At 36.2% G+C, this 22,471-nt stretch overlaps 1 protein-coding gene across 6 annotated transcripts in view; it reads right to left on the reverse strand.

The window, feature by feature from the left end:
* Nucleotides 1-1,737: 1,737 nt before the first annotated feature.
* Nucleotides 1,738-22,471, reverse strand: part of AHI1 (Abelson helper integration site 1) — a 103,711-nt gene continuing 82,977 nt past the window's right edge. For 4 of the 6 annotated variants that reach the window (XM_075498792.1, XM_075498791.1, XM_075498794.1 and 1 more), the window contains exons 22-25: nt 20,374-20,536; nt 18,771-18,871; nt 7,473-7,552; nt 1,738-3,371 (exon numbers count right to left, since the gene is read on the reverse strand). In XM_075498792.1, the coding sequence (XP_075354907.1) occupies nt 3,140-3,371; nt 7,473-7,552; nt 18,771-18,871; nt 20,374-20,536 (576 nt within the window). In that variant the 3' untranslated portion in view covers nt 1,738-3,139. Of the gene's footprint in view, nt 3,372-7,472; nt 7,553-18,770; nt 18,872-20,373; nt 20,537-22,471 lie in introns of those variants that run through there. The other 2 variants (XM_075498795.1, XR_012775274.1) reach the window with 2 other exon arrangements.

A 22,471-nucleotide genomic window follows, 5' to 3' on the forward strand; every position in this document is an offset into this window, starting at 1 on the left:
AGTTGTCATGTTCCTCTGTGTTCTCATTAGCCCTTGTTTGACTGTGATCCATCCCCTGCTGCCTTCTGAATTAAGTGATGCTACAAATACACTTATTGTGTTTTATGATGTCTGTTCCTCAAATTATTTTAAGGAAAAAACTAAATGCAATCTGATGGCTATTGGGAAACATAAGAAAAATGTGCCATCCATTCTTTTCTATTTTGTCAATTTGTGCATTGTTCTAGATGTCTCTGCCATATCATAAAAATGTAATAGGAACTGTATGTTGTAACCAAACGCACAAAACCTAAAAACACCAGAACAATGAAAGACCTACTATGATGTTATCGCCAGGCAGTTATAAATATCTAATATTTACTCTTTTCTAAACAAGGTTTCATCTGCTTTGTTCCAGCAATGAACTTGTATCACCCTCCAAAAACTCTTCAAATAGACTTTTATAACTCTTTTATTTTAAATCATGCTTCAGGGAGCAATTTTGCAGCGCATTCCTGTTTTAGGATACTTAATGTAGTTCTTCAACTAAACAAAAGAAGGAAAATTTTCAGTAGGCAACCAGAATCCTTCTGGAATCCTTTTCTTCCACTGAAACTTAAGTCCTTTAAATACTTGGACAATTTTCAGCAAATGTACACCATGTTCATTTTAAAGTGATTTTAAAAAATAGGTAGGTTGCATTAACACAGGTTGCGTTAACACAGAAACAAGAAGCATTATATAAAGTTTAATTTAAAAACTTATTTTTTTAAACCATTACCCTAATCCAAACTGTTTAAAAGTTTTATCCTTTCTTGTAAGTTTAAAATCCCAACAGCAATGTCTGAAGAATAAAGAATCTACTAACACTGAAGAGAAAAACAGTTTTTCTTAAAATGAATGTATTAGCCATATTTCTGACCAAAAGGTAAAAACTGTCTTCGCCATTATGCCAGGTTAATAATTTAAGAAATTTTAGTCTGAAGGTTCTAATTTTAATACTGAAAGATCACTTAGACTTTTTTTTTTTAATTTCAGATCTTTTTGTTCATTTTCTGTTAAGTGAATGCAGAAAGCTCTAGTACCACAGTGACATGGTGTAAAGCAATCAAAGTCTCTAACCAACCATGGGGTAGGGAGAAAAAAAATTATAAAAACAAAAGCTATTGCAATTACAAGAAAACATTATGAAAAGTTTATTTTCAACTCCCTGCATTTTCACGTTTGGCTCTTATCTGATTCATTCTGCTTAATTGTTATTTGGAACTGTGCCTTGGAAGACACTACTGCTGCCTCTCCTCTCAATTTGGAAAGTGTGGCAAAGCGGCTCTATTCAGCTTCAGAGCAGTGAACATAATTGGAGCCCTCGTTCGCAAGCATGAAAGGAGGTGCTGTGCCTTTGATTAGAACTACCATCTCCCTGTGGTGTTTATCTGAAGTGTTATTTCTGTCTTCAGTGTCCACAATGCCAAATTAACATTTTACAATGCTTTCCAATGAGCTCCCAGATCTTGGCTACTGCTCAGCTCTCCCTGACGTGGAGCCTGATGTCATGCTCTGCCCTTATTTTAAATGTGATCCAGGACATTTTAAGAAACATAAGATGTTGAGATTTTTCTCTTTTATAAAATCTTTAAATCCCATACCACACAGAATGATGAGTTGGAATATGCTGCAAAAGCAGAGAGATAAGAGGCTAGGAGCCTCGCTAGAATCAGGCAGTCCCAGGACTGAGATAATTTCACACCACCTCTGACTGGGGAAAGAGACATTAGTACGTTTCCAGTACACATACACAAAGTGCCATTTCAGGGAGAATTTCATACACATGCTCTAGGCAAAGCAAAGCTAGGACTGTTAGCAAAGAATAATTACCAGTGTGGCCAAAAAAGAATATTTGTTGCCATGCTTTACTCAAAAGAAACAAGTTTACAGAGTGTTCTGGCTTTAAGACATGTGCAGGGGAGATATTACAATATATAGCAACTAGTCCTCTGCATCTGGCTGCATTTCACACATCAGTGCCCAACATTGTTATTCTCACTTCTTTTTTTAATGGAATCAAGTGCCCTGTCTACTAAATAAGGGCTTTCTAATTTTATGTTATTTATTGCTTCAGAGGGGGAGGAGGAAGAATTTCCTAGCAGAGTAAAAATAAACTGGACATCATCAGCCAGAAAAAATACCAACACTAACTGATAGAAAGTGTTTCCTTTAATATGAAACATAAATTATTTAGCACTGTAGATAATTAGTGAAGTCATTAGTAAAAGTTCACAACATAATACTCAAGTAAAAAAATAGATTAATGACACTTACAAGTGAATAAGAATTACCAGTAAACCAAACAGCACAGTTGGATGTGAAATATTTCATTCAGAAAAAAGAAAGTATATTTGGCAAGACTGCTGCCAAAGCAGCCAGGAACTCTGACAAAACTGCAATGCAGAAATGTGCAGAAAACCTCATTTGAAAAATATAACTGCCTGGAGTTTGCAACACTTATTTACATTGGTAAGCATGAGTAGTCCCACTGAAGACAGTGTAGTTGCATAGGTAGTTACTCAACAATTCCCTTCAGAGCTGCAAAATGCAGTCTAAGGGAATATTTGATGTGAAGAAAATATTTTTAGAAAGCTTATGCTTTCAGGTACACTGGAATGTCAGCGTTCCTTTGGAATTTTACCATTCTGAACACTCTTCTATTTTACTTACAACACATTTAAAAATGGTAATTTAATAACTTATGTAGTGGTTGGGCTTGTTTTGCTTGAGATCACACTTTTTCACTTGATTCTCTGCTCCCAATGGATTGATCTACACTCTAGAGAAATGCCTGTTTAGCCTAAGTTAAGGTGTAATCAGATATTAAATTGGTTAACAGTATTTGTCAGTGGGGTTCTCATGAAATATGAAAGTCTGTTTCAGATTTTCCCAGTCCAGTGAGGAGCTGAACACTCAACTTCTGTTGATTTCATGAAACCCAGGGCAAAACTCTTCCAAAACAGGTTTACACCATTAGTAAGTCACAACTGGCGCCATTTTGTGTATTTGATTATTTTAACTTATTTGTTTCTGGTTAATCCTAGAAGTGAGATTGTAGTTGCAGCCTTCAACATGTATACTGAATAGCACGCCAGTATTTAGAATTAAATTATGACTATATGTCATAGCATTCAGGCTCAAAGGCAATATTTGTCTTTCCATTTGTGCTTAGGTTTGAGCCTCTCACTGCCTTTTTCTTCTTCAATTCCACCCCATGGGCTGTAGGTTCATTTTCAACACCATTAGCTGTAACTGATGCTACAGGAGTATCGAGACCCATTAAGTTGTGCTGATTTTCTGTCTCGTTCTTCTGTATCCTCTTCTTCTTCTTCTTCTTCTTTGCAGTTCTAGAGGAAGGTAAAAGAGTAAAAGAAAGAGTACAAAAAGAGTAAAAGAAACACAAAGCCCAAATTTAAAGCTTTTTCCATCCACAGCTGATGTGCTAGAGCAATTGTCTGCTTGTCCCCCTTGAGTACAATGCTGAAAACAGCTACAAAAACTACCGTTCCACAGCAGAACAAAGGCAGAAAAAAAATGAAGACAAAATATGAGACCACTCCACTAGTCTACTTTGCAACACATCATAGCATTGCTTTGAAAAGAACTGCACATGATCTTAAAAATCAGCTATTCTTGATCAACAGTCAACAGATGTAATTAGAAAATACAAATTACCAGTCTCCTCCTCTGATAAAAGCCATTGCACTTTTTTTTTCTTTCCTAAGCTCAAACACCAAAATGCTTGCAATTAAAAAGAGAGATTCCTGGTTTATTTATGCAACAAGAATAAGACAGGCAGGCAAAGTACATAAGATTAGTTCTTCCATTTTAATTTACCTGAACTATGACAGATTTATAGAATCAGAAATCACTTTTAATGTCTATTTATGCCTATCAGACTTCATACAATGCCAAAAGCATCAGTCAGGTTTCTGTATCTTTCCCAGTTAGTGCCTTTAACAAGGGAATTAGACTGGTCTTGCAGATGATGCCAGGGATTATGCAGATGTTACACCACTTCTACCATGAATTCCCACTCGACAGAAGTTGTAACTTTATTTAACCATAAATACATAGTAATACTTTGACTGTAACCTTTTAAGGGCAGGTACTGTCTTTGTTCAAAACTTGTATTGTGCCTAGCACAAAGAGGTCTTGGTTTGTGACCAGAACTGTTATGTTGAATGCTGCTGAAACACATAAGCAAGTGGATGAATCAAGACTAAAGAATGTAATGAGATGTGTGCAGTTTCCCCAAAAATGGTGCTGCAAGACCATTACTGTTGGTGATACTGTCCTAATGTAATCATATTTTATAGATGAAAATGTTTACACATCAGCCTTGCTAATGGACTGATGACTATCTGCCTACAGTTTGAATTTTTTTAAGCTAAATTCTGTATTTGTGAATACATGAATTGCTGCAGCTCTAATACTGGAACAACCTGAAGGAAAACATTCCGGAGTTTAAGACCTTCTGTGTTAGGATTCCTGGAACAATTTCAGAAGTACTGCTGCATGAGGAAACCAGGGTACAAAATCATAATTAATCAGTAATATAAGTACCAATCTACCAAACTGAGTGTTCAGCTGCATCTGATGCGTAATCACTTGTAAATTTATGCAGAGAGCACTACCTAGTGTAGCTCAACAAAACTGTACAGTGGGAATATATCTTAGGAGATAATGTCTGTACTGACAAATAGTATCTAATCATTAATATTCGAAAGGTGAGACTACTATGCATATTTTCAGTATAAAGCTACTCAAACTTTGAAAAGTAGTTTTCATCTTTTTATTATTTGAACATCAGATGTGATTATGTATCAAATCTTTGAGATACTTAGATAAAAACCTTAGTTCACTTAGCATCTATTATGTGGACATGTTTCTATTTCTTCTAGAGTCTGCAGAAGATAGGTTAACTGCTTGGCTAAGATAAAAATCTACTACCACCTGGGATATAATTTTTTTTCCCTATTGCAAAACCGTATTTTCCATCCAGAAATTCTGGAAGATAGACATGGCATAAGGGCTTGCCATTCCCTTTCTTTTACAGCAGGTATTGTGGCCATAATGAATACTGTTCTAATAGGCAAAACAGCAAACATTCATTTGGAGGCTCAAAGAAAGGTATAGTGAGTTGTGCAGGTGCTAACAGTTTCACTTCTCCATAGTGAAAGTGTACACTTGGCAATCACATCTCACTTGATTCTTACGAAGTTTATTTACTGCATAATTCCTATTATATACTAGCACATGACATGGATATTAAGTGTATTTTCACAGAAAATGGGAAGATAACAATGTTTTAGGTAGAGCAACTATTTAAGTACAGATTGGACTGGACCTCAAGTCGTGTTGATATTGCTTTTAGATGCTAAAATAGAAAACTTTTCCAGTTAAGACCGCAACACTTGCATGCGTGTCATTTTTTGTTATTTCAAGACACATGAACTGCAGTGAACAAGAAAATTACAGTTCTGTCACAGCCCCTGCAGGTCATGGTTTCAGGTACAAAGAAGTGAGAGTTTTCATGAAAAATGTGCAGCCATGTTTCTGAGATGTTTTATTATCTAATCTGTACTATATATAAACCTTATATAGCCTATAAACAGAAATATGGAACAGTCTTTCAAACTACTGGCATCAGAAATGCCAGAAGATCCTTCTCTCTTCTAGCTCTCAAAATAAGGCAAAAACTTGTAGCCTTTTCTGAAAAAAACTTGGTATGTGCAGTCACTACTATAATTACAAAGACAAGTGAATCGCATCTCCTGTCCTAGTTCATGGAAGAGCTTGCAAAGTACATACTTTCGGATTCAAGCTTTACATCGGAATACACATTACTCAGATTTGCATTCTGATCTTAAAACATGCAGTGAAAACTGCCCTCTCCATGTCCAACAAAACACAAGCACTGGCGACAAATGCAGCAAAAACGTAAGAAAGCCTAGAATGTCCTGTACATGGAAGGAAAATACAGCACTGTGTAGTAATGACATGTCTATCTTCCTCCCTTTCAAATGGTATCACATCAAACGCTACCTCATGGCATCTTTCACTAGTGATCAGGTATAAATGGCTCAGTACCCTGAAAGCTTGTGAATGAGGCTCTGCAACACTGCTCTTTGCCCAGATGGGACAGCAATGACATGAAGCATGACTTCAGACTGGCATCTCCATGATGCTCCTGCTCCCTATAGTTCAGGAGGGGGGAGTACATCGCAGTGACTCAGACATGTAGGTGTCTTCTCTCACCTTTTGAGATGTAACTGAAGTGGTTTTGGGGCTCTGTTTCTTCAGCATGACACTTCAGTGTGACCTCTTCTCAGGACAGCCTTAGTTTCCGTTAAAATGAGTATTTCACATTTGATATGACTCAAAATTCTTGAATTTGATAAAATCATTTGCGATTCCACATTTTAAATCTGTGGTCCCACATTCTTCACTGGATGCCCTGGAAAGGTCACTCAGAATAATTGTTTCCTGAAGTTCTACTAATGAAGTTAAGTCATATCAAATTTTTGATACTGGCTTCTAACAGACTGTATCAACTGTCACAGTAACTGTGCTTTTAAGGCATTTCCTTCCTTAATGTACATCCTATCAGAATAGTTATGCCCAAAATTCAACACTGAATTCTGTCAATGTGTAGTTCTACAGCCCATTCCTCATCATACATGAGGGTTAAACTTTCCACTCACAGTTTATTTTCAAATCTAGATACAGCTGGAGATAGAAAATTAAGATTTAAAGATAAATTAAAATTAGATATGTATCTGCATCTAGACCGTATATGCACAGATTATGTATATGGGGAGGGGGTCAGTCTGGAAAATGATCAGTGAAATAACTTTGCTTAGATGACAGATACCTGTAATGGCAAACACAGGAAGTATTTTCAGATGTATTTTTTGAAGTATAAATGGTTGCAATATTGTGGAAGCTCTTGTTCAAAGTGTTGAGTTCTTATCTGCTTACAGCTTTCACACAAGGAATATGTACAATTTTTTTTAAAAATGCAAGTGTCACAATCAAAGATGTTAACTTGCATCTTCTCAGTATGTGACAACCTTTTGCAATTTATGTTAATTAATTTTTAGAAGGTGCAAAAATAGTTTGCGGTTTGTAGCAATAAAGCCTAATACATAGCTAAGGGATGCCAAAGGGCAGTTCCATATCCCTGAGTTTTGATTCTCATGTACGTTATAGTCCTTGCTCTTTTTGGGGGAGAGAGTATGTGTATGCATGTGTGTGTGTGTACATATATACAAACTGTTATTTCCTTCACATTTCAGGTGTGAAGCACTTTTTGAATGATTATCCTAAAGCTAAGTTCTTGTTTTGCTTGCTGAAACAAAATAACCCTTCCAACATTTCTCACAGTTTTCTAACAGCAGTTGCAGAAATAACACTGCAAATTGTTTTAAGCATTTCTTGCTTACTGTGTTGCAGGTGAGTCTCTATCTGTGTCACGCTCCGAGCTACATTTTAGGTCCCCTGACTTACTGATGACTGGTGACATCTGTAAAAGAAAAAAAAAAAAGGCAGGAAGGTAAAAAGAAGACAGACAATGGGGCCGACACACGTACATAGAAAACCCACCAGCTTCCTGAATAAGGAGAGAATATACCTCGTTTGAAAAAGAATGTCTATCAGCCATAAAATGTTAACTCCTGTGTGGTTACAAACAAGGAAACAGTACCCTGGCTTTAAAAAAAACAAAAACACAAAAACCCAAAACCTACTTACAAATAAAAGACAGTTTTCAGGTATGGGTAGAAACAAGAGGTTACGAATCTGCTTGAAGTAAGCTTAAAACACACATGGTCTGTAAAGGAATTAAGTTATTTCTGCTACTGCATGAGTAAAGAGAATGCTAAAGCGCCATCTTATTGCACAGTTTTAATAAGAGAAACCTGTCTATTTTTTAACCCTGCAAGTTTCAGTCAAAAGCAGTTCAAATCACTCCAGATTACTTTATAATTCAGGGCTAAAACCAACCAACCAAACCTAGAAGAGTTTAAGTAAATTCTCTAATTCCCAATGTAATTAGTGGGTCTCTATGCAACTCTCTCCCTGTATAAACAAACCTCTTCTAATTCTAACAAGTCTCATACTTTCTGCAAGAATTGCCATAAGGAAATGTGAGTGGTCTTCCTGAGTTTACTGTCTTCAGGGACAGGTTATTCTCTCTACCTTCTTCCAGGCTGTTCACAAATATCTGGTAACTACCTATACAGTTGCATTTTCAAGGAGGGCAGAAACCAACACAACTGATAGGCCTTATGTGTCACTCAAAATTTGCTCTTCTGGAACCAGGCATACACCACACATCCAGCCAGGAACTTCAGGCCTCCAGAACACCACAACCAAGGAGAAAGCTGTGGGAAGCAGTGCAACACACTGTAGGTTCAGACCTAGTATCACAATGCTGTCAGTGAAAAACTGTCATGGATCTCTAGTTCAGGTTGACAGGATAGCTATGTTCTGTAAGTGTCCATTTGGTATGGCATGCATGAAAGAAAAACGGAAGTTATATCCAGGCAGGCATTGTAAGAGTGGGGACTGGTTCCTATGAAGACCCTGGAAAGCTGGAAAAAAAGTCTCTTTCAGGATACTGGAGCCCTAGGCCAGAGAAGGGAGGGAGAGATTAGATCTGGTACTTTCCAAAAAAATAAGATTTTTTCAGGGAGTAAAGGAGAAGAATGGGCTTGAAACTAACTCAACCCTCAAAACTTGGCCCACGTTTATGATTTTTTAAGACTGTTAGTTGAATTTCAGATTCATAGCCAGCCTAAAGCAAAACCTACTACATTGTTTCCAAATTTCTCAAATATCCTTAGTGTTAAAAAGATCGGCCCATCCAGTTCTGCCAAGCACAGAGGTACTCATCTGCTTGTAAAGAAGATATTTAATGTTCTGCTACCAGCCTGAATTGCTCCAGGAAACAGCCAGTTACTGACATTACTGTCTCTAAAACCCCAGTTAAAAACGAGCAGTATTAGGAAGGGAGCATCACTCAGCAGCTCTGGAGTGCCTAACAACAATACAGCATCTAAAAAAGTAACCACAAAGTCAACAAGAGCTTTCTGGAAGCAACAGAGAAGAAAAAAAAATTACAGTTCTTGACCCTCTGGTCTGCCAATTGTTCATTTCATTTTGTGTGACCTCACAGGCAAGGTGTGCCATGGTTCCTCCATATTTAACTTAAACGGAGAGAAAACAGAGGGTTGCTTCACAGCAGTTCTTTTCGTCACTTAAGCATTAGTTTTGGTATTTTAAAAACGGAACAAAAATACTTTGTTTTCAGACACTAAACTTATCCATCACAGAGACCAAAGCCGTAATGAATAAAACTTATCATTCCCCTGTCAAGTACTACTATCCAATTTTAATTCGGGGTAAGGTGAGGCACAGATGACAATTGTCTTGGCACACACAAATGAAGACCGTATCAGAACCAGAACCCGTATCTCTCAAACCTCAGTTTTAGGCCTTCAACAGTTTAATTAGTTTCTTAAACTCTAAATGGAGTTAATTAAAAAACATCTAGTCAATGTTAGCAGTTGAATGAAATTTGAAATTTTTGTCTTGATCCTGCTCCCTAGTATTATTTATTAAATATTATTTTTCTGCTGACTTAGAAGAAAGAGGATCAAGCTCCCATTGACTTATTGAATTCATATAAGCACACTGCCCACAAAAACCATGCTCAAACATTAGTCATTAGAATTAGTCTGCTGAAATAACACGGATTGCTGGATTAGTTTAGGCAAAAGTCAGCCTATTAGAATATAGTAATATAGCATTGGCAGGGCTAGGAAGAAAAGTCATCTACTTCACACACAAAATCCTTGTTAATACAGTAATAAACTTGAGACTAAGTCAATGGTAAAAGTAAACACAAAAGAAGGAAATATAATGCCACCGATATGAAAATACAAGGGAGTGCTGTAAACGGAATGACTAAGTAATTAATACTTCCTTTAGCATTCACAACCTTGTGGTTCCTTGCCATGCACAATCATGAATTCACTTTGCTTGCAGTCAAAACAAAATCTTTTCTCCAAAGCCTATGCGAATTATGTTGAACTAGGTTTTTTACCCTCCTTTTTGAGTAAATATAACAGAATCTCGACATTGTACGGACCTTTCCAAAGCACAGTTTGGTAGAAATCCTTTAAGTGCCACTACAGAAGACTGACTTCTCTTATAAAAAATAGACTAAGGTTTTTAATACTTTCAGATACCAAAATACAGAAAATTATCCTTGTTTTACAGTTAGAAGATTAAAGTATCCACTAAATTAAGCTGCCTAACTGAAGGTTCTTATGATCTGTTTTAAAAAACTGCTCGTCACATGGGCTGTCTTATATTCAAGAACAGCATTTCAGTATGGTACCAAGGAAAGAAAAGCACACAATTAGAATCTTGGAATATCTGTGTTCACCTGACATGGCAACTAATGAGAATTCCTAGGGTCTGTAGGGACAGACTCCCAATTCTCCAGAGTACAGTTCAAGTATGATACCTTTCTTACCTACAAACTTTCAAGTATGTAATGAGGCAGGAACTAGATACTAAATCTTTTTGAAGCAGATCTCACTGCCACTACCTTCTCTTCCTTATCCCACATACCTTTGTGTCCCCCAGCCCACTCCTTGAACAAAGTAGTTCCCATCCCAGTGATGTGAGTAAGCAGTACAGAAGGAACAAGTGGGGTCAGTGGCAGATGCAAGAAGGCACGCAGGAGCTGGTGCAACAAGGGGATGAAGCAGCCAGAGGAGCATAGTGAGTGAGTGGAGGCTGGGAGAACAGGCAGGAGGTATGTGGCTAAGGAGGTAGTGGTAACACTTAGACACTGAGAATGCATCAAGGACATGATAATGTAAGGAGCAAGCCACAGCATCCTAGAGTATGGAGGGGCTGAAGAGGCTGTTGATCTCTTCTTTCCCTGTTTCTAAACCTCTCGACCTCTTGTTATGCATGGGCAGATCTCACAGGAAGCTCCAAATAGCTCTACACTATCATCACTGTGTCTGTACTAACCAACAAACCTAGCATTGTAACAGATACAGTGTTAGCTATTAAATTCATCCAGATCGCAGAGCTTAAATATTAATACAGAAATATTAGGGCTCTGTCTGCTTTAAAGAAAAAAAATTAATGTGTCAGATAATTATTATGAATATCTTGAACTTTTCTGTTCACAAGAACAAATACTGAACACAGTACAAAATTCAGTGAGCTCCTTTGCATAGTGCCACTAATGGTGTTCAATTTTGTTGCCATATTGTAATTCTCCACCCTTTGAAAGATATACCCACCAGGAGAAGAGAACATCAGTTCGTATCAACTGTAGAAGCTTAGATTTTCTGAAGTTTCTTTTGCTTTGTTTACTATCATAAAAATAAAAATTGTAATAAAATATATACTTTCCTTTTCTAGAAGAACTTGCTTGCTTTAAAGCTCATTTGGCCTCAATTTTTTGACACTTAATATTGTCTCAGTGTTGCCACATAAGGAGCAACCAAGGAAAAACAATTAAAGGCTAAATACACAAAAGCATTTCAGTTCCCGACCCCTGCTGTAGAATCCACAGCAGTAAGTCAAGCACTAAACCATCCCTGTGCAACTTGTGGAAACAATCATACATATCAGAACGCACTTCATAGCAAAACCTGAAGCAGAGGGCATCTAAAGGAAATACCAGGGACAAAGTCTCATCCCAAGTCTACATCTTTGGTAGTGCTTTCCTCTAGGCTGTGCAGAGTTGTCTCTAAGACTGATGGGTCTGCAGAGGTACTCTGGTAGACTAAGAGGTAGATAGACAGAATGGAGTGGTGCAGGCAATCTATTTATGTGATTCAAGCCATGAAAGTAAATGTGCTTGCTCTATAGCCTGTTCTGCACAAGGGAACTCTCCAATAGAAGCTGTTTCTACAGAACTTGATCTAATTAAAGATTTGTTGGATCACAGATGGCAAGAATGAACATGTCTGTGTGTCTTTTCAGACTAGTCTTTAGGATGTTAAACTCAGTATTAAGTTTGTATTTTTTTTTCCTATTACACAGTCCATGGATAAAAGATTTATACTAATGTAACTTAACTCCCCATAACCATGTTGATGCCTCCTGTCAAAACTGTTCTAATGAGTCAAGTTTGGGAGAAATGGTGTGATACCACCCCACACTCATAATTTTCTTTCCTGCTATTCTGTACCCCTCCACACATTTCCCCATTAAATGAACAACTGGCAGGGAGCTTTGCTAGTGGAATTACATATATTTCTTTCTATTGAAAATGCAATTAACTTATAATTGCTTTTTTCCCCCTCTCTAGTGTTTTTAAAGAACAAGCCTATCTAAATCAGATTCACCATATTGTAACCCTTATGTCTAACAGTATTAACTTAGCTGTGAATATCTAGCAGAACCGTGGCTGTGTATACAAGAGACACATTGGCATGAATTTCTATCTTTCCCATAAAAAACAGCTAAACCACTGTAGTATTCAGGACTAAGCCAACACTCACTAGCTTCTCCATCCATGAATTGCTAGAGCCACAGACAGAGAGGACTTTGCCTTGTCTAGTCTTTGAAACTGCAAAATCCTGGGCCTGTTCAGAGCTAGGAGAGACCAGCAGGAAATCTGGAGGGTGAAAACCATAGTCATGGCTCAACACTGACAAACACTGCATCTCAGAAATCAAATCAACTAGAAACTCTTTGAGGGACAGCAAAAGAAAGAGGAGGAAGAGTGGAGACAAGATACTTCAGACTGAAGCACTATGGTTTAGAACAGCTGTTTTCAGTCTTGAAGTCTTGGCCTCCGGGAATTTATCTGTGGTTACAGCTTTGCATTAAAATTTGCATAAAAATAGTTCAATCCTATTCAGAAAGAGGCTATGAGGACCCAAGGAGAAATCAATGAGGACAGAGAAGTTAACTTGCTCCTGAGAGCTATCTTAATAATATAAATGTCCCTCAATAGTATTTTTGGTTCTGCTTGACCAGTTCAGGGGCTCAGCCTGATTCTTCCTATCTTTAAACAGACCAGTCAATTACAGCAAATGACTATGGATGTCACTTCATCTCTTCTTTTTTCCCCAACAGATATTAATTTGCTTATAAACCAGATACCTTTTCTTTCAATGACTCAAATAATACTATAGACACAGGCACAAACGTTTGAGACAGAACACATTAGGAACCACAGAGGTGGTTTTGGAGTTGAAGAAGAGCGAGCTACCAGCTTACAAATGAAGTAGCACCACACATGCTTGAGAGAGAGTAATTCAACTTGAGCAGTACAAACTGCATTTTAAAGGGAAAACAGAATATGTAAAAATAGGAAACTACAGAACTGAGAAGGTGAAATATGTTAATGTCAGGTAACGTTTAAGGAAAATGGTCTATTCCTCGTAGATGGTACCATAGTAACATTTCCTTCAGAAGAAGGATTTCTTCAAGAACAATCAAAGTAATTACTATTTCAAAAGTAGGATTTGCAAAGATGTCTCTATTTTACAATGCCTATTCAACAGTTTATGTGGAAGACCACACAGCAGCTTTGCTGACTGATTCTAGAAAAGCATAGTTTCTTTCAGCCCAGATGTCAATGCCTTTAGAAAGAGAGATCTGTAATCATTAGGCACGAATGAAGCCCAGAATTATAAACTTCACTATAATACATTCTAATTCAATCAAATATCACATTTTTGTGGGTCTGCAACCTCTCTGAACCTTGAAAATGAACACACTTCATGACGTGTTGAAAGTCTTCAGCTCTATTCACTGCAAGAGTTCCATCGTATTAATTCTTTAATGTTTCCCTCATTAACATTATCACATCTTCCTAGTCCCTCCTCTTCCTAAAAGATAACCAGTCACTGAAGTGTTCCCCAGTAACCTGAAGAAAGGCTCCATTAAAGGAGAAAATAGAAACAGCACAAACTTTAAAATGAAAGTTTTTAAAGAAACTAATAGAAAAATTTATAGGTAGTATTTTTGGAAATATTTTTGAGCAAGTTTTCTATGCTTTTTAAATTTTTAGATCTAATAAATAAATTTTGAGCCCACAAAGCCACCCACATTGAAAGCGCTCAGTCACAGGCGAAAAGCATCAATTACTTGGCAGGTTACTTTCAGACACGCTAGGCTAACTATTCAGAAAGTGACAACAACCTACTCTAGGGGAAGAAGAGTGAGAACATGAATTATTTATGTGAACAGTGATAATCCCAAACTTTGTTTAAATATATATATATGGAATCAAGTTTTGATGATCTCTGGGTAGATTATCCAAATTGTGCAATAATAATGTAGTTCTTGAAGGTAACCCTTTTCTTTTCATGCTTATGATCACTACTTTCCACCTTAACATCATTTTTCAAAGACAAGTATACTAGAAAGAATATTTTCTTACACTTTTAATGGACACTTTAAATTACTGTTTTGTTTTTGTCTATTACTACTTCCCACTCTTCTCACAAAACATAGAATTAAGTAATTAACATTCAGAATCCAAATAGATGCATTTTTATAGTGAGTGGTAGGCCATCTTAAATTATAAAACATATTCACAAGATTTTCTAGACAGCAGAACATTTCTGGCCAAAAAAGAGACACACTATTGACTCTGAAATGCCTCCGATTTGCCAAAATTTTGCAAAACCCAAATTCTGGTTTCTAATAGAACCCCATCTGAATTCCGGTCTTTTCTGCCTTCAGCTTAAGGAACCTGAAAACAGCACATTTACTGGAGCAACCAGATGACAAGTCCGTCTCTATTTCTTGGGATTCTTCATCGGTGCAGTGAGAACTTCACTCCATGAAATTTCTATTGGCAGTTTAGATGTATGTTGTAATTAAAGATGATTATGACCTAATTTTGTGGCTCAGGAGTTAAGTAACTCACAAGGCAGGAAAACAAGGTTTGCATAAAATTATTATGTTATGAATGCAAAGCTGATGGTAGAAAGCATTTTGAAAGCAGGTTCTTTGAACTACAATTTTTTTTTTATTTGCAAAGATTAATATTGGATCTTGAGTATTACACCCTCTTCTATGTTAATGATTCCATTTTATTCACTCATCATAAAATTCTGAAGATTAGCTAGATATGCATTTATGATATCTGCAGTTGGAAAACTATTTTTAATTAGACTATCTGGTATTCTCGGTAATTAAAACTATAGTATTCTTCTACATTTTAAGTGCCCTATTTAGTTATGTATGGTAGCAAAATCTCACAAGTAACTGCTATGATGATTTTTACAGTAACTGTGTTTTTGCAGTCTTAACAGAGCTAAATATTTAAGTATTCCTCAAAAAACCCAGAAAGAACAACAGATATAGCAGACCTGGATATAACTAAGTATTTGGGAAAACATGCTTGTGGCCAAAAACCAAACACAACGAAAAAATTCAGTTATATTTTCCTGCTTGTGGTAACAACTTAAGCAACAACTTAATTATTCGATAAATATTTTTGGATTAAAAAAAAAAAAAAAAACAAAACCAAAAAACCCCCCAAACCCATGCTTCATTTTCTGTCAAAGCAAAAAAAAAAAAATCATAGGGTATTACAAAATAATGATTTTTCATATTTCCCATGTAAAAGAAATCAGCATTTTCTTTCATCAGCGCTAACACTGAAAAAAAATTGAAAGGAATAGGAAGAAAACTTGCTGTGTCACTGCTGCAACACAGGAACTGCCATAACCGATCAGCCCCCTCAGTGGTCGTCTTAGCAGTTTTGTCTCAGAAGTATCTGGTATTGCCTAAAGCCAAAGTGCCGTAGAACTTTCCTTCATTGTGACAAACAGCTGAATGACAATTTGTTTCTTCTATGCAGCCCTCTGCAGCTTTTGTAAAACCATTACACTTCAAGACATTGCAAGTCTTACACAGAGATTTGATTCATCATTTGATCCAACTCACTATCTTCTTGGTGATTTATACGGTGCTTATGTAACTTGACATTAAAAAAAAAATCAGCCAGATTTGTGTTTCCCAGTCATTTAGATGCTTTTGGAATCTCAGCCCTTACCTCAGCCTAAAATGTGTTATTAAAAAAATTAATCCCTGAGCACATAAGTTTAATAGTGTCTTGTAGTAGCTAGGTTCACCAGGTTAACTAAGCATGGCATAAACATAAATTTCCTTCTACCAATATTAGATGTGTTCCATTCCAGCTTAATGTTCCCTGATCTTGTTTACCAGCAGAAGGGGAAAAAAAAAAGAAAAGTAAAAAGAGTGCATCCAATTCACCTCTCTACATCATGTACTATTTTATACACTCTCTCCACTGCTCATTCTTTGCTAGTTTAATCTTTTAAGTATATCCTCTTATACCATTTTTCCAGGACTTGTAAATGTTTCATTACTTTTCTCTGGACTCTTTATGATTTTGTAGCACCCTTGGATGCTGTGCAAGATAAAAAGCAACATATTTGCTTGGTTTTAGATTGTTACTGTACACTTTATTCATTATGCCTTTTGAATATCTATATGCACTACATAGAGTACTACAAAATTCCAACTAATTATTAAATATGCCATCAATTTAATTCAAAGTGCCAGTAGAATCAAAGTAAAGAATATTTCGATGAAATATTACTAAGTGTTACTAAAAAAGTGCTACTAGTAATTCAAAAACTATTGTTAGAAAAATATGTCAATCAGACACTTGAGAAAATATAAGTGATCAAAACTAATCAAACGTTACTTGTCTCAAAGTTGAATAATAAATACCAGTGTAAATGTTAGTAACATTAGTTAGTGCACATAAAAGTATTTTGATCCAGTAAATCAACTAGATTCCTACTAGATTAAAAGATGTGGATAAAAATGATCAAGTCTTTAATGACAGTAAGTATCTCAGCACTTCTCCCTTTTCTAACCTGGGTACGAGTGAAACTGGGTGAGTATAGCAACGTATTCCCTCTGGGATACCTTCCTTGCCTCCAGCAGTGTAGACAACATATGAAAGAAATCTTCATGCTTTCCAGTAATGTTGTAATTTTTCCTATATTTGTTCCAGTCTGCCTTTACAGGAGTATCTGGAAGTAATGCACCCTTGTCTTTTTTGGACAATGGTTTGGCTATGAGTTTCTCAGCTACAAAGAGGTAAAAGATACTTCAGATTAATTATTACTGCTCAGTATAATGATTAATTCAGTTTTTAAAGTATAGTTAGAAACAAAACACTTAGAAATTCGATTTATAGCAGTTGGCTTCAACAAGACTGCCAAGTGAGTAATCTGTACTCAATAATTTATTAAATGCTACCTATCTCTATTCACCTATTAAAAACAAATGCTACACAAAAAAAGTTAATAGAAGTAGCTTTGAGTGTTTTAACCTTGAACACTGCAATATATATTATGCAAAGATTACATAAATCACCTGAAAAAAGAAAAAATCGTAACTAAGCAACACAGCGTACTTTTTGAGTCTTGCAAATCAGACGCAAAATATTTGATTCAACGTTAGAAAAGTACATGGAAAAGTCAAGTCATTTGAAAGAAATCTGAACAAAAGTCACTTTTAAAGTAGTTACGTTAGTACCATTACACTAAAGGAACAGCTGTGGAAAGCATGCTTAAGAAGGATACGAACATTTTGGAATAAAAAAAAATCTTAAATTCTAACAGTTATTGAATTAATTTCTATTACTTTTTTTTGCTTACAAAGTATCCCATGTTTTAAGACAATCATCAGCCTTACTTCACAGAAGGGGAACATAAGCTATGCAAAGTTTCTAATCTGTTTGTCTGGAGAAGTGAGAATCATTTGGCCTGCTTTGCACATAGCAGTATCTCTAAAGATCTGAAAAAAATAAAATAAAAATAAAACCCCTATTTTTTTTTCCTTGACTAAAAACTGGCTGTTGTTTCTTTGCTCTTCTGTACATATTGTATTCTGACTGCTAACTAAAATCACAGAAACAGGAATGCTGCATACAATACACTATGCATAGGTGAACACACATATCACATACTGGTGGGAGTGGAGAGATATCAGATATAGTCAAGACAAAAGCCTTCCTTTCCTTTGTTCCTCCAAACTATGAAGTCTCTATAGTCCACCCTCCTGAGCAACCTACAGGATGGGTGCAGTCATTCACATGAGAGAACCATCAGCAGCTTTTAAACAGAAATATCCATTAACAAGTAAGCACGTTTAGATGCAGCACATCTCCTGGTCTGGTAATAAGGCTTTATGATCATGTTGTATATCTTTAATCAGGATATTATTACACAGACTGAAAAACTCTTGAGAGGAAAACATCACAGCTTTTTCCTAAGCAACCTGACAGATAAGGAAATTCCATGGCAGAAAAATTGAAGAATCTATGGGTAGTGCATATTCCAAGAATGACAGCCGAGTGCCCGAAAGTATGTCAGGTTTTGACAAATCCATGTTGTTTCTTCAACTGTTATTTACATCATGTAGCTGTGAGATACTTCTGTCAACCTTGGAGTCAAGGGGAGATTTCCCACTCATTACAATGCTTCAAGAGTAGGCACAATATTTAATTGACACATGATGGAACAGCTGGTTCCACATGAGACAAACGTTAGACATCTGCTGAAAATCTACCTGCTTGCCTGGAATGAGGTCTACACATAAGATATTTTTCCAAAAAGGCTCGAAAATTAATACAGTTCACCTGGCACACGAAGGACATACTCCACCACTACTTACAGAATCCTTCATTCTCAAATTATTACCTTATGTAGTGTTGGAGAACCTTCCTGTGCTTCTCTTGGTCCTTCAGGTAGGAGAGGAGCAGAATCTGGTACTAATCCTGAAGGTTGCTCTTCATATTCTTCTGAAAACAGGATCCATAATTCACCATTATGAGAGCCATGAAAGAATTATGAAAGTATGCATTTTATGTAAACAACCATGACATTACAATCTAGCCAATAATGGGATGTGAACTGAAACAGGTGAAAAACGTTTGAAGCCAAATTTGTATAAGAATTTATCCGAATTTATCCAAATTTGCCCATTAACTTTTATTTATACTAGTAAGCTTAGATTTACATGTAATTTATATAGGTAATTACATAAAATAAAAACAATCAACCATTTACATGACTAAGAACAAAGTCCATACCGACAGCAATGCAGTTGATACTTAACAAATGTATCAAATGTATAATTTCTTTTCATTCAATAATAAGATGGTCACCAACTGAAATAACAATTTATATACCAGGATTTTTTTTGCACAGTTGGACAACTGCCTCAGGAAATTTTTTTTTTTTTAATTTTTTTTTTTCCCCTTTTAAGAGCAACTGGCCATCACTGAAGACTCTTCCTACAGACCGCTCTCTGGCTTACTTTGCAAGGAAGAAAGGAAGGAGAAAATGCACAGGATGTGCAAGGGGAAGACAAAGAGGAAGGGCAGTAGTTAAGCTAACTTTAGTTACCATCATCAAGTTAGCACAGTGTTATGTCCAAGGGTTTTTTTTAGGAAAGAGGCATAAATACTAGACTTCACTGAAAGAGGGAGGAACTAGAAAATGGGGGAAAACATCTTGAGAAATGTTGGGTTAAAAGATTTCTAAACACCAGTATAACTGATAGTTTAGGAAGGCAAATGAACTTCTTGTAGCATGCAACCACACACTATGTCCATAAGCTGAATACTAACAACTGTCAGGACACTGAGTATCTTTACATCAGTTGACTCAGTAGGATGCTTCCTATATTATTCAGATTCATTTAGGTTTGTCTGTATTAGTTTAATCAAAACTGTTTTAATGACAAGGACCTGGCACGAAGTTCAATGCTCAGATATGAGATTTAACCATTACTCTTCTTTTAAAACTATTACTGTTCTTTTAAAACTTCATACTGAAATCCACTTATTTGGGAACTGAGCATTCTCCATTAGAGTAGGGGGAAATTCAAGAGTTTCTACAAAAGTAACTGGTTAGATCTCACAGAGATTGCCTAAGAAAAAAACCTAAGATGTCTGTGAAATGCTTTGATGTGTCCTAAAACATTGCCAAGGTAGGGGATGAACCAGATGGCTATATGTTAGAAGAGACAAGGAATCAATCCAGTTGACTGATAATTAAGCCAGTACTATATAAGCAGGAATGTTTAACTAAGTGCCAATACCTTCCTAAGTCAGGTATGTCAACTTGCTAAGTGGTTAGCTAACTTCGTACAATTTCTGCATCACAATAAGTCATCATTATGCCATCTGCATGCTACATAAATTCATATCTTCAGAACAATAAACATTACAGCATGGTAAAATCTTGGACCATCAGTTAGACCCACACTGGTATACCAGGAAGACAGCAGTAAACTTACTTTCACCAGCCACATAATTAGCTGGAAAATAGCCTTGCTGTCCATTTGCTAGGCTGCCAAACCACCAGTTATCATTATCTTTGTATAACACTTGGATAATGTCACTGCGATGGATGGTTAGCTCATCTGATCGATGCGCTGTGTAGTCATAAAGAGCCACTACCTAAAAGAGAGATAAGAGCACCACAGCTTTATCACAACCATGCCACAGAGAAAAAAGCGCAACATTCACTTCCTCTTGCAGAAAAGCAGCTGAAACCAAAGCTGCACTTTGGTAAAAGCTGAGGCTGTCTCAAGTTTTGCTAATGGGATCAGGGGTGGTGGGAAAGCAGCAGGAGAGGCAAGATAAAGGACTGTGGGATTGTAGAAATGGTTAAGAACATTCAATTCACTAAGATTAGCTTCAAAACAGCAGCTGTTAGTTTTATAAGCAACTTACTTGTGAAGCAAAAGGAAAAAAAAAAAAACCACTTCATACATTCACTTTCTCAGAATTGTTACACCACCTTCAGATCCCATTCTGTGTGTGCTCATGGAAGCATATGTGTTCGAACAAATACTTCAACAGTATAACAGTTTTACCGAAGGAAAAATTTAGTACAAAAATGTCATTGCAAAGTTGTGCTTTGATCACTCCACTTTCTTGTTTAGAAATAAGGATTTGCATATACAATTTTATAAATATCTGCAAAAAACATGTTTATATTCCATTTCACATAATAAATCCATTTGCCAGTGAAATACAGTGCATCTATACTTTTCTGGAAAAAAGTACTAATAGTGGTCAGCACCATGCATACTACATAGAATACATTACCAGAAGCCTGCTTTCTACCCTGAATATGAAAATATCAAGTATAATTTCTTATTTATTTCCTATGCCTATGAACAAAAATCTGTCTTGATGAATTCGGAGCAGAAAAGATTCAAAAGAAAACAAGCAAACTGAAAGAATAAGGGAATTGCTCACTTCCCTCATCATAAGTGAAGAACAAAATTATGACCTATTTTACACAAAGAACACTGCTTCCCTACATCTAATCTTCACCTCAGATCCCTCTACAAAATTGTGAGTAAAGAGGTCAGAAACAAGGATTGTTAGGAGTGATAGGAGGTTATAGGGGATTGAAGGAGACACCAAAGTTACTATGAAGATAGGGTTTTGGAGAAAACACTTCCTTTTTTTTTTTTTACTCATGCATGCATTTAAATCTGCTGAACTGCACAGTGCTTTTTGTATTTGTATTTCTGTTTTGAGTAAGATAACCTATGAGTTATGTCTGTAAAAATATAGCCAAGGTCACTTGTATTTTCATACTTCCATGTCATCAATTAAAGAGATTAAATCAGTTATGAATGGAAAAAGATGGAAAAGAGTCTACCATTGCAAATTCTATGTGGTAATTTGTGAGCTGGTCAGCATCAAAGAATTGGTATCAGCATAGTTCTCAGTAGAGAGGAAATTTATCTAAATATGCATTCAGTAATCCTGAACTTACATAAAGAAGCTAAACAATGACATATCATCCTTTGACGTAACTCTCCTCCCTGCATTAGGAAAGCTAATACAGTAATTACAGGTGATGTTGACAATACAGAAATATGAACTTCAGAATAGAACCAAAGTAAAACACACTAAAGAGCACCACAGATAAACAGTGCAGAACTGGAAGCTTGCGTGATCATGTCCAGTAAGGGGTGCTCTAATAGTGCCCACTTCAGTTAAGTGGCAACGGTTTCCTTAGTGATAGCACTACGAAAATCATGAGGTCACTTAAGGTTAAAAAAAAAAAAAGGAATGTAACACTAATTACTTGGCAGCATGAAAAACAATGAAAGGCAGAGCAACAAATACTTCTTTTTGCAGTGTCTTTTGTAAGATGGTTCTAGTGTAAATGTTTTAGTTTTTGGAAAAAATTACAAAAAATTTAGTAACATGGAAACACTGCCAACAAACAAGTTGCTTGAACCCATCAAACAAGTTCCACTGTCTGTCTCCCAGAAATAAAAAAAATTAAAATACCAATGTGTCCTGTAATACAACTGGTTGAGCAAGACTGACAATTTAAAAGAAACGTGGAAATTGCCATTATATTCT

This window comes from Mycteria americana, chromosome 3, assembly GCF_035582795.1.
Source record: "Mycteria americana isolate JAX WOST 10 ecotype Jacksonville Zoo and Gardens chromosome 3, USCA_MyAme_1.0, whole genome shotgun sequence".
NCBI lineage: Eukaryota > Metazoa > Chordata > Aves > Ciconiiformes > Ciconiidae > Mycteria > Mycteria americana.